At 38.7% G+C, this 12,480-nt stretch overlaps 1 protein-coding gene across 3 annotated transcripts in view; it reads left to right on the forward strand.

Annotated features, from left to right (window-relative positions):
* Positions 1–10,994, forward strand: part of epas1.S (endothelial PAS domain protein 1 S homeolog) — a 74,830-nt gene extending 63,836 nt beyond the window's left edge. For 2 of the 3 annotated variants that reach the window (XM_018264409.2, XM_041564004.1), the window contains 9 exons: positions 1,123–1,270; positions 1,664–1,866; positions 2,032–2,219; positions 3,247–3,360; positions 3,728–4,215; positions 4,627–4,750; positions 5,367–5,484; positions 6,078–6,245; positions 6,970–7,379. In XM_018264409.2, the coding sequence (XP_018119898.1) occupies positions 1,123–1,270; positions 1,664–1,866; positions 2,032–2,219; positions 3,247–3,360; positions 3,728–4,215; positions 4,627–4,750; positions 5,367–5,484; positions 6,078–6,245; positions 6,970–7,121 (1,703 nt within the window). In that variant the 3' untranslated portion in view covers positions 7,122–7,379. 3 annotated transcript variants of the gene reach the window in all.
* The last annotated feature ends 1,486 nt before the right edge of the window (positions 10,995–12,480 follow it).

Raw genomic sequence — 12,480 nt, forward strand, 5'->3', positions numbered from 1 at the left:
TACAGGTACTTTAACAAAAAATTAATTTGGGCACAAAAGCCCCTACTTATATTTGGTAATAAATGGGTGATGTTTCCTACTCAACCCCAACCTTTTCTTGATATGTTTGTTAATATAACTCATACAAATGTGATGTAAGCTATTTTTGTTCTCATGTGGGTGGGGGCATAACAATAAAAATTACTCTGATTTTGTCAATATGGTTGCTTCGGCAACAGCTAAATCTTATTTGCTTGGTTAATCTGTTTATCTGTTATTTTTTCCCTGGCCTCCTTGCAGAATAAACCAGAGACAAGTATTTAGGTCTTGCATAGAGAATGTGTGCCTTAGGTAGGCAGTATTATATAGATTATAGAGCAAACTCCCTTTACCTATTGCTGGACTAACAGTCCTGGCATTTTAAGCGAAGAAGAACAAGCTGAAGGAGATAAAGTGTGTAATTTATCTATGGAATTGCCAAGCTTACTATTCTGATAAGTAGTAAAAAATAGACTCCTGTGCCTTTATTTCAGTGGTAGAGCCTAAAAAAGACAGTGGACCATTGACTGCTGCATTGGAACACTGTGTAGAGAAAGGCAGACAATTTACAATTACATTCATAATCTATGGGCTCACAATCTGCCTGCAGATATCTCAGAAATATCCTTACTAGATCAATAGTGATCACATCATCATGGAATAATATTAGCAAATACATTATCTTGTGTTATCTTTGAATATCTACACAAAGCTGACTGTAGACATCCCTGTCTCTCTGTATATTTTTCATAGTTTTTACCTAAACTGCCTCTTCAGAATTACAAATAAATACATTTATATGTTAAGGTGGCCCGACAAAAAAAAATGCCTACTTGGCCCCAACAAACCAAGTCTGGCCTTTATGTATTGATATGGAGGACAGCTCGTTGCTTGATGAGTCCCTGTAAGCCTATAGTACCCAACCAATGATATAATCAGACAAACTGGACAGCCCAGGTGTGGGTGTCACCTGTGGGTGAATATTTCAGTGTATGTTCATCTTAATTATAAGGTTTCTTTTATAACACATGTGGCTCATTTTGTTGTTTTTTGTATTTATTTTAGTTTGTGTATTTTCATTGCCTTCTCAATGTATTTTATTAGTGTGTACCAAAGGCCAAGTGGTCACTGGCCAGTATCGGATGCTTGCAAAACATGGAGGCTACTTATGGGTGGAAACTCAAGGTACAGTTATATACAACACACGCAACTCTCAACCGCAGTGCATCGTGTGTGTCAACTACGTTCTCAGGTAAGACAGCAGTCAGTATAGGGCATGTCTGAAGCTCATATCTGTAGCTAATAAAGAATGCTTCTTTATGAAAGAGTATACCATTTGGGTAGTAGAGAGACACCTTTGGGCTTCCCTACTGCCACCCAAGTGTATTTTATTTGCTAACAAAGGTGCAAAACCTTACCCAATGAAAACAATAGAATTTGCTTTGACGTAGTAGTCTGATTTCAACGGATTGTTCCAAAGGGACAACTTCAACAAAACTTCTTAGACACGGTGTAATCACTGGTGTTCTCTGTGGGTTCACAGATATAACAGGAATGTTTGTTTTATCTGTGTGTTTAAGATATTTGCAGGTGTTCATTTTAAGACATTTGTAGCCTAATAGGTATATACACAATTTTCCAACAGTGAAATTGAGAAGAATGATGTTGTGTTCTCCATGGACCAAACTGAATCCTTGTTCAAGCCCCATTTTATGACCATGAACTCCATCTTCAGCAGCTCCGTTGAAGAAAAGAGTGACTTCCTGTTCACTAAACTTAAAGAGGAGCCTGAGGACCTTGCCCAGCTGGCACCCACACCCGGGGATGAAATTGTTTCATTGGACTTTGGTGAGTCTGAGACTTAATCAGTTAATTTGATGATTATGACACATCTGTTCTAAGTGAAACTATGCTTAGTGCCACATCTTAAGCTGCTGATAATCATTATGACTTGGTCTTGTATATTTGTATTATTTTGGTATTCCAATAAAAAATGATCTTCTATCTTTCCAGGTTCACAGCCATTTGATGAATCAGCTAGCTTTAACAGTGTCCAGACAAGTCCAAGCAAGCAATGGCCTTTGGAAGTCAAGAACCTAAATACCCAGGTTGACATAATAAATCTTCCGTGCTTCAAAGCACCTCAAGTAGCCCCAGGAAACAGCACCCCCAGTGCTAGCAGCAACAGCACATGTTCTACGGTGAGATCGCTTACGTTCTATATCTTTTAGACCAACAACCAGTCTTCAGATATAGCCATAATTACTGTACATTCCAAATCATTTAACATTGTTTTCACTCTATTGCAGGTTGGTTGGTTTTGATTTATATAGAACCACCATGTTTTGCCGTAATTTAGAATTCCAAAATAGGGACAGATCTGCCCCATTGTTACAGTTGAAACATTATAATATAAAAGCATGGCATTTAACATCCTTGACCAATAGATTTTTAGCAGTGACTATGATGATGGGGGGGGCACTTTTTGGAGGAACAGTTGACGATTGTTTTTTCAATCCCGAATCTGAACTGAAACATTATTCACGCACCATTTCTGTTTATTTATTTGGAGTTGTAAGTCTCATAATCTAAAATCTAGGTCTTGGCTGCAAATAATTGTCTAATGTGTAATAATCATGTTGACCTAGTTATATTGTAAAGGCTTCACTGTAATGGGATTTATCTCTGAATTTAGGAAATAGGCTTAACAGCTGAGTTTGTTGGGCGGTTCTAAAGTACACAAATAGCAAGCCTTTCATAGAGAAAAGCCATAGATTCACTGTGCATATTAAAACTCAGAAGGGGTCACATTATTAGCCCTGATATTTATTCACTGTTGTTCCGGATCATGGCTCGATACATAGTAATGAGCAGATGTCCACCAGAAAAACTTTCTATGTCTGGGGACCTTCAACTTTGCAACGGCTAGAAGTGGAGCAGATAAACATTTCTGCCTCTAATTATGTACCTAAGCCCCAGTTTTGCTTGTTGATATAATACAGAACAATTATTTAACTAAGTAGGTCACTCATTCCAAAGGTCTGTCCATATCTCCTCAATAAACCTCCAACAATTTCCTTATACATCATTCTTGTCGTATAATCAAAGGGAAAACCCCCAGCAACAAATGGGAAGCACTTTACGTCATGACCAGTCTTATATTTTCTCTTGCATTTCTAAATCATAGATTGTGCTTCTCTTTATAACACAGACTCTTTTCAATTTTAGCCAAGCAGTCCAGAAGCATATTACTCGTCTTTGGATGAAGATCTCAAGATTGAATTGATTGAGAAACTTTTTGCTATGGATACTGAGGCAAAGAATCAGTGTAACACCACTCAGGTAGAACCATAGTAGCATATTTTGTCTCTGTATTAACTTTACCAAAAGGAAGCTGAAAAACTGCCCAGAATGGGACGATTGAGCTGAACCTGGTTTTATGGATCTTCTACGTAATAAAAAAGGCAGACTGACACAACAAAGCCATAAACAGTCTATTATGTGATGCGTATATGAGCAGCCAATCAAAAAAAAACCTGATTAAATTTAAATGTCCAAATTAGATCATTGGGTCTCAGTTTCCCCCCAAAGCTACTGATCCGCATTTAACTTCAAAAAGCTTAGGTTTGACATTATCATAAAACATTTTGGGTTGCTGCTGTCATACTCATGCTGTTGGGTTGATCAGTCTTTTTATTGATTCCTCTAGAATGACTTTAAAGACCTGGACCTGGAAACCCTCGCTCCATACATTCCCATGGATGGTGAAGACTTCCAACTAAATCCTATCTGTCAAGAAGAAAGCACAATCAATGACACCCCTCAAATCACCCAGCAGAATTTAAGTAGCATAAGCTCGCTCTTCCAGCCAAGCACCCGATCTCCCCAGAATCAGTTCCTTCAACAGAAGATTTGTCAACCTTCAACAGCTAAAAGCAATAATGGTAGCCCAGACCCACTCCCTCCCATACTTTTCAACAATGAAAAAAAGGCATTGCCCCTAACAACATACCATAGTGGTGCTAGTACACTATTACCTCCAATGGGCGGGAGGCCTAGTGTTCAATGGCCTCCGGACCCGCCTGTTAGTTATATGTCTAACAAGTGGCGGTTTGTGGAGCAGTATAATGGATCTTTAACCAGCTTGCCTACTGGACCACCAATTCATTTGCACAATGTGCCCTTATACAAACAAAGGTAAATATGCGTTAAAAAACATTATCAGTTGAGTGCCCCATATGCAGTATAGATCCTATAAGAAAAAATGGAATTGTGTATCCTACCTATTTGCAGCAGAAGAGAAAGAGAGGAAGGTAGATGAGGAACAATCGTGGAGGTGATTAATGGATTAGGAGTATAGTAGTAACATATTCAGTATGATTCCCACACTTTGTCCATTGAAAGAAGCCTAACATTACATTTCATAGATCGATGGCCTTAGTTGAGGGCATCTAAATTTATTTCTCTTTGGCTTGTTGTAAACTGAAGCCTGCAGGGCCCAAAGCACATAGAACCGAGTAAAAGGAGCTTATATGTTAGCTGAGCTTGACACTGAAAGGATCTTTCCAAATATAAATCTATCAGTATTAAAAGCAATGTTGATGACAGGTCCCTGGAGAGTTTTGGGCAGCGTGGCAAAGACTTACACCCTGCAGAGATTCCTTTCTGCAACAGTATGAAACGGAAGCGGCCACTCGATTATGGAGAACATGGATATCCACAGATCGATGTGGTAAGTCCTAGAATCATTTGTTTCTTGCAAATTGTTCTAGTGAAGTTAGAGATCACCACAGTCCTTTAGCGTGAAATTCATTCATTGATAAATACTTTAAGATCCAATAGAAATTAATAGAGAGTAGTGGAATTTCACTCTATAGGACTGTGGCGATCTCAAACTTTGATAAATATACTCCATTGTCTAATGAAAGCAAATGGAAAACATAGTACTGCAGATTAGTTCTTGTTCTGCAATGTCCGAGCTGTAGATGACTTATGAGAGTGTTGTTTCAATTAAGGTACAGCAAAAGTGTCTAGAAAATGTTGAGAGCGCACCAACATGGGGCAGTTGAAGACAGGGAAGGGCAGCACTAGGCAGGGAGCAAGTGTTGAGAACAGCAAGAGGAGGAAGTATTAGAATACAACAGTGATATTGGGGAGAAACACAACATTAAATAATGCAAGATAAAGTAGCAGCAATGTATATGTGCATGGCAGGGTACATTTACTTTAGTGCAGAGCAACACTTGTTTTTCTCTAGATTTGTGTATGAGCATACAGGTTGTGCACTAAAGCAGCTTAAATCTTGTTAATTATGGTCTCACAGTGCAATGTGGATTGTATATTTACAGGGGGAATTGCGAGAAGGCAGCAATGCTCTGTTAATGTGGAAACGAATGAAAGCACTCAAGTCAGGGAGCTGTCCGCTGGTTGCAGAAAGAAAGTCCCTCAGTACAAGTGTCCTTAATGGTGAGTCTAATCACTTTCATCCAAAGGTGCAGCAATGGTTAGTGCTTTGGAGTACCACGCCTAAATAACACTGGTAAAATTCACACATATTTATGAATAAATACTCTTTCTGGGGTCAAGTCTGCTCCTGAGAAGCTCAACAAGATCTGGAAATTCTAGACACAGAATTTGCCTTTTACCCTACTTCTGATAAACCAAATGTAAAAACTTCATGGATCACCTTTACCATCTCTCTAGATGGAAAAATATGATGAAAATATCCTAGCTGTCCTTACTGTAACTCATTCAGTGCTTATGGTTGAAACCTCCTTTTTTTATCTTTCTTCAAGCCCCAAGGAATGGCCTCCTGGAAAAAAAAGTCTTATTAGCAAAATTATTGTTTAACTGTGTATATATTTGTGCATCTTGCTGAATTCTTCTACAGCCAGATATATAGTCACTCTGATTACATGGTCGGACATACCGGACATGGTCGGGGCAAATATTTAGTCTGAAGCAAGGAAAAATCAGTTACATGGAGTAATGTATTAGTAATGTATAGAATCCTTGACAAAGAATACAACTTTATGCAACTACATGTTTACTGTTTTCAGATGGGTTCATATGTAACCGTCACAGAGAGCTAAACCAACCAATCAATCAACAGCAACAGCAGCAATGTGTAGCGCCACCCAGAGACGGCCGGAAACCTGCTTATTCAAATCCATTCTTCAACTGCAGTTACCATGACTACAATGTGCAGCAAACTGAAAAAATGAAAGGTATATTTTTTAAGTAACTGTTCTTTTATCACAGCAGATGACCTTGACAGTTGGTAGAACAAGTCATACCCCGGTGCCCCACAACTTGCAATAGACTTAGATTAGGTATGAATACATTTAATCTGTTTTGAAGCAGATATCGTCACCATTTGGTATATATCTGTATATTTTAGGCATTGGTCTTAACCTGTAAATATGTCACTAGTCATCAACCAACCATTTATAATTTTAAGACAGTTTGGCAACTTGGGTCACCAGTTTATTGAAGTTGATACTGCCTCTTCTTATTGGGATCTAGGAGGCCCATAACATTTTTCGTAGCCCTGCAACACCTCACTCCATAACTTTGACGAGAACTTAGCTGAGGCATATATAAGCTTTGTTTCCCCCAGTACCATAATCACATAACAGTTAGCTTTGATTGTGTAAAGCAGTAAAATGGCAGTGAAATGTCACAAAACCGGGTCAAATAACCCAAAGCAACCAATCAAATTTTTGCTTTTAACTGCTGATTAGTTGCTATGCAAACTTCATGCCTTTTATTATAATACTCCACTGGAGTGAAGAAAGCAAGTAACCGGTTACCATGGCTTACTGTATGGGGCAAACATCATGTACGGGGCATAAGCTCCACTGGATTTTCAGTATAGTATAACCTAATACAGCTAATTATTATACAGACAGTTTTTTTTAATAGTTCTACTATTTTCTTACCCATCTGCAGGTCTGACCTCGTGTCTCATTGGTCCATCTTTCGAATCATATCTGTTGCCGGAATTGACGCGATATGACTGTGAGGTTAATGTCCCAGTTCTGGGCAACTCAAGGCTTCTTCAAGGCAGCGATCTGCTCAGAGCTCTCGACCAGACAACTTGAACAGCGCCAAGACCGTCATTGGGTTGTTGCCATTACAAGCCGCTTCACTTTCTAAATCCTATTTTATTTTTTTCGAGTAGAAAGTTTCTGTCACTGATAACACTTTTACAAGATTTACTTACTCAATGAACTTGTTCACCGTACCAAATAGTGGCCTTCTTCTTGGAATGACGTGATATTAAAAGATGCTCCTGTATGTTTTTACCTGCTGTATTTTTCCTTCTTTGTTTTTAAAGGAAGTGTATAGTTTAGATTTTTTTTTAAAGACCCTTCTCGATGTAAAAGTAATTTATATTTTTGAAATGGCCACAGACAATCTTTTCTGTATGTGTGGGTTTCTTATGCAAGGTTACAAGCCTTAACAACCTGAAAGGAAAGTTCTTATTGTGCCTTTAATGAGGTGTTTGTTAGGCAGGGTCGGGCAAGGAGACACCATCACTTGAAAAAGGACAAGGAAAGGTGCAATTTTTTTATGAACCCCCACACCAGTGATTGTATTTGGCTGGTGCACCTCTTCTCTCACTATGCTGCCATCTTGCTTCTGGTCTCTGCAATCCTCACTGCTGCCCTGGGCACTGCACATGCTCAGTAGAGCAAAAGCAGGACTTAGAAACAGAAAGCCACAGTTTTTGCTCTATTGTGCACAACCCAGAGCTACAGCAAGAAGAAGCAAGATGGGGGAGCAGCACCACCTACAATCATACCCAGAGCTAATGCATTTTCAATGAGGAGGATCACCAACCCAGGGTCTGAGATTAGTGATTATAATCAGTGGAGAGTGCCTTGCAAATGTCATTTTCCTTTAAAATGCAAGACCAGACAATAGACAGCAATATAAGTGTTGTTCTCAGGTCTTTAAAACACTGTGGGGTGATACCTCATCATCTGGTATATCCTAACCAAATGTATTGATTGCTTTGACTAGAACCGCCATATCCCAGGCTAAAATAATTGCTTATTTAGGCCAAATTCACTTTGTTTTTATCTCACATCATCTGCACAATGAACTAAAATTCTACTCCATCGTTTTTCCTTTATTCCCCCACCCCCCTTAGCTCTAGTGATCACCAACTCTATCCCCAGAGCTTTCAGGGGAATAATGACTGACAATAGTAATATTCCTGTGGATTATTGCACTGATGATATTATGAGGTCATGAGGTTGGTTCTAGATCTGATTCCAGGTTCGCATGATTGTTGGTGTTCCTCTATTTAACCTACTGAGTTATACTTAAGGACGGTGCTGAGGATCTAAAATTATTTGGCTTCTCCTAAAATGATTATTTAACATAACTTTTAGATTACTTTTGGAAGTGGGCACCTTCAAGATCTGTGTTTATTTCTTGCCACCCCCAAACATAGTTGGCCATATCTGAGTATGTTTTATCGGTTTTATGGAAACCTGAGCCAAATACCAACCTGTTTAATGCACTCAATTAGCAAACTATCCCTTCTTCTTTTTATATCTCGGTGCTCTCATTATGTTGTTACTAATAAAGTGGATCACAAAGCAATATATGGAATATGATTGTTAAGTTGCACAGAATGTTGCCTAACACTGCTTGATGCTGCCTATGTAGCCTCCTATTGGCTGTAATTATGCCTGAAAATGCTTTTCTTACTGAAAAAACTGTTTAGTTGTATTTTTATTACTGGCACTTTCAGGCGGTTCACATTATGGTCAGTTGCGGCAAGAACCATTTCCAGTGATTCTCCGCTCATGTGCCTTCAGCCTTAAAGCTTTGAACCATTATTTCTTTTGGTGGTACTTGTTTTTCAAAGTTAAAGAAACATATGGCATTTATGTCTCTAGTGGCACTAGTAATACTTTTTACCCATTCTCCATACTACAAGTGTATTAAAAAACAATAGAAAAACCATTTGTACTAACCATACAAAGCACCAAACCTTCATCCAGCTATGAAATAAAAGGGGCCACCATGCAGGACCCATGTTTAGATCAAGTTACTTTGACATTGGAAATCTGTTTTTTGTTTATACATATGAATTGTGACTGTTTATTTGTATAGCCTGCATTGTCTGTCGACAGCTCTTCAAGTGCAAAAAAAAAAACCGACGTAAAAAAGGTTACCGGTATAATCCATGGAAGGGCATTCCGATTGATCGACCTTTGAGTTGAGGTTTCTAGAGAAGGGCCACCAAAAGCAATATTGTATATGGCTGCCCATTGTAGCAATAGGAAACGGGCAGATTCCTTACAGACAGAATTCAGATCAATTATATTATTTTGCACTTTGGATAAAACTTTAGGACCAGTCTTTCGGGGAGGAGTGTTTGTACATATGTATATTTTATCTTCTGATTCCTCCCCACACCCTCCTCTACCCTTTTCCCTATGTTTTTGACTACCTTCCAACAGCTTCATGTGCAATCTTTTTGATAGAGAAGAGCCAAAGTTTCTTGAAGGCGAGATTACATGATTATGTTAGATGCACGATCACAGGGTAAATTCTTATTGAGTTAAAAGGAAGGTTCTCTCATTCCGTTATCAGTTATATGGAGATAATCACCAATTTGCTTTGTTCCCTGCTTTAGCACTAAATATTCGGTTGGGATAAAACCCAAATGTGTCTAAAGCAGTTAACATCCAACATTTAACTTGAATACCTGTAATGCCAAACGGGGCTGAAATCCACAGGCCAATCTCAGGCCCTGACCAAAGTCAGTGTTTCATTTTTTTGCTTCCGGAAGCCTTGTGTAGGCTTTGGCATGAACACACTCACAAGAAGTCTTGTGTTTCTTCACTGAAATCTGAGTGTGTTTGTGATGGACACTAGGCTTCTGGAGGAGAAACAAGAAGAGGACACTGCTGGTGGCCGTGGACTGAAATCAGCCTAAATTTCAACCCCAGTCTGGCTCTAGCCAAAGGGCTAGTAAAGCTTAAACAAGATAATGTATGTGTTGTTGGTTAAAAGCAGACATATTAGTCATTAGAGTGGGACAGTAGGGCAGATCCTCTGAGATGAATCCAGCCTCATGGTAATTCGGGGTGATTATTTCTGTACTGGTTACTATGAACCATTGCAGGGTTACAGCTGGCTCTCATGAATACATCTCTACCAAACACAGGGTGCTCTGTATTCATAGGGCACACACACGGGTCTCTTAAACCCATGTTTAGAGTTGAAAAACCTGCAGCAATTCATTGAGGGGCAGTACAAGGAGCAAAGTGAAAAACATGGTGGTTTGTCCACAGTTGCACTTGTAAATGACCGTAAATGCGACTTCCAGCAACTCTACAGACAGGTCTGTCTTGGAGTGCCTGGCATTTATATAACCCATGAAATTGCCCCCTAAAAAACATATATATTTCAGTCTTTCTTAAACCTATTGTGATGCTCTCCATTGTGTTTCGTTCAGAAAAGCAAATCAAAGACATCTTTGCACTTGTGTTCTATATATATATTAATAACCATATAACATACATAACTGTCTGTGATTATGTGTACTCATTAGTGTTCTGCTCATTTTAGTGAGTTCCTGTTTGCACACACCCACAATTCCACACTGTCTTGTACTCTGTGCACTCGGTTTTATAGCAGTGCGCAGAAAACTGACAGTTTGTGCACACAGCCTGCAAGAAATGAATGGGAACCCTGTTGCCTTTAACCCACAAAAAAACTGCATTTTAGGTTTGAATGTCTCCATCATTACACAGGTGTACAAGAGAAATGTCTCAGTGGAACAAATTATACTTTTAATTTTGCAAATTATTTTGCGGAGAAATGTCACATCAGGCCGACAGTTAAAGGGACATTATCACTTTGTATTTAAGTGCTTTATAATGTATCCTTCATTTAGCATAAACAAAAGTATATATAGGAAAATAAAACGAGATTATTCTGATTAAAAAGCTGTATTTTTGTATTTTCTCTTTCTTGCTTGGGCAGGGTGGGCGTCTGTTTGTCTGTAAACACTGCACCTGGTTCTATATCTGAATGCTCTAGACTCATTCATGTTTTACATGGACCTTAAAGGGAACATTTACCCACTCATATGAATTTAAATTGGCCATTGTGCTCTTCTCAGCACTTTTGCAGTTTATTTCCCCCTGGATGCTTCTCTCCTTGTTTCCATTGTTCCAATGTTACAGAACTGATCCGAGAAGCAGCAGGAGAGACTTCCTGCATCAGTAAATGAATATTTCCCTCTATATCTCCCTCCCAGACAGAGCAAAAGAGGTGTAGCTGTTAGACACTCGACAACTGCTAATATCTTGAAATCTGGAAGAAAAAAATATCTAGGTTGCAAAAGTCCCCAGAAAACTAATTTTATTATATGGCAATGGTACATGAGGCAGTTTTTGGGAACTTTGTCCCTCGGATTATATATAGCCCGGGAGTGGAGAACCAAATACCCATCAATGTCCTGTGTGAGAATTGACTGCAACCCTTAGAAACAAGTAACCTTTGTAGGAGCGGGTGATTTGGCTGCTCCTCTTCTGAAAAACGGAGCAGCCAAAAAAGCCCAAAATCATCTTCCGTGTTATTGCCATAAAAAGTCTATGGAGCCGATTGGCTCCAAGTTTTTCTAAGGGGAATAATGCTGAAAGGCCTAATTTCCATGTCTGCTCCGATTTCTATTTTCTGGGGATTTTAGCCAAGAATTTTATCTGCTGTCAGTTTTGCCTGCATGCTCCCCCTTAATAAATATTAATAGGTATATGTTTGGGGTTGGGTAACAGTGACAAAAATCTCAAGTCATAGGGGCATATTTATCAAGGGTCGAAATTCGAATTTAAAAAACTTCAAAATTCGAATTTTAAAAAACATTACAATTCGAATTAAAAAAGACCAACCGAAATGTATTTATTTTTTTTAAAAAGGGTGAATAGTCCGTATTTGTTCGAAAAGAGACAGTACATGATAAATTTTGATATTTGAATTTTCGAATTTTTTTCAAATTCGAATCGAATTTGGACTATTCTCTAGTTGAAGTACACAAAAATGAGTTTGAAATTCAAATTTTTTTAATTCGAATTTTCACTTCAACCTGTGATAAGTCTGCCCCATAGTGTCCTTTCAACAAATATGGCTGAGCTTTGGAAAGCTGAACACAGACAGCAAATAAACGTTCAATAGGGACTGTAGTTAGATAACTACAATGGTACCTTCGTGCCTTACCCTGGCTCTGTATTGCCCACCATGCCAGCCAAGATGCCCACGGTATCAACAATCCTGATGAGCCCTAGTAGCTGTATGTACTAGGGGATTAGCACAGTGGCTGGAGGGAGAAATAACTCATTAATCATTTTTAATGCATTATATTTGGAAAATTATTTAAATAAGCCAATTGACAACATAAAAACATAATTTGAGTTAGTTCCCCTCTAATTCTGT

This window comes from Xenopus laevis, chromosome 5S (genome assembly GCF_017654675.1).
Source record: "Xenopus laevis strain J_2021 chromosome 5S, Xenopus_laevis_v10.1, whole genome shotgun sequence".
NCBI lineage: Eukaryota > Metazoa > Chordata > Amphibia > Anura > Pipidae > Xenopus > Xenopus laevis.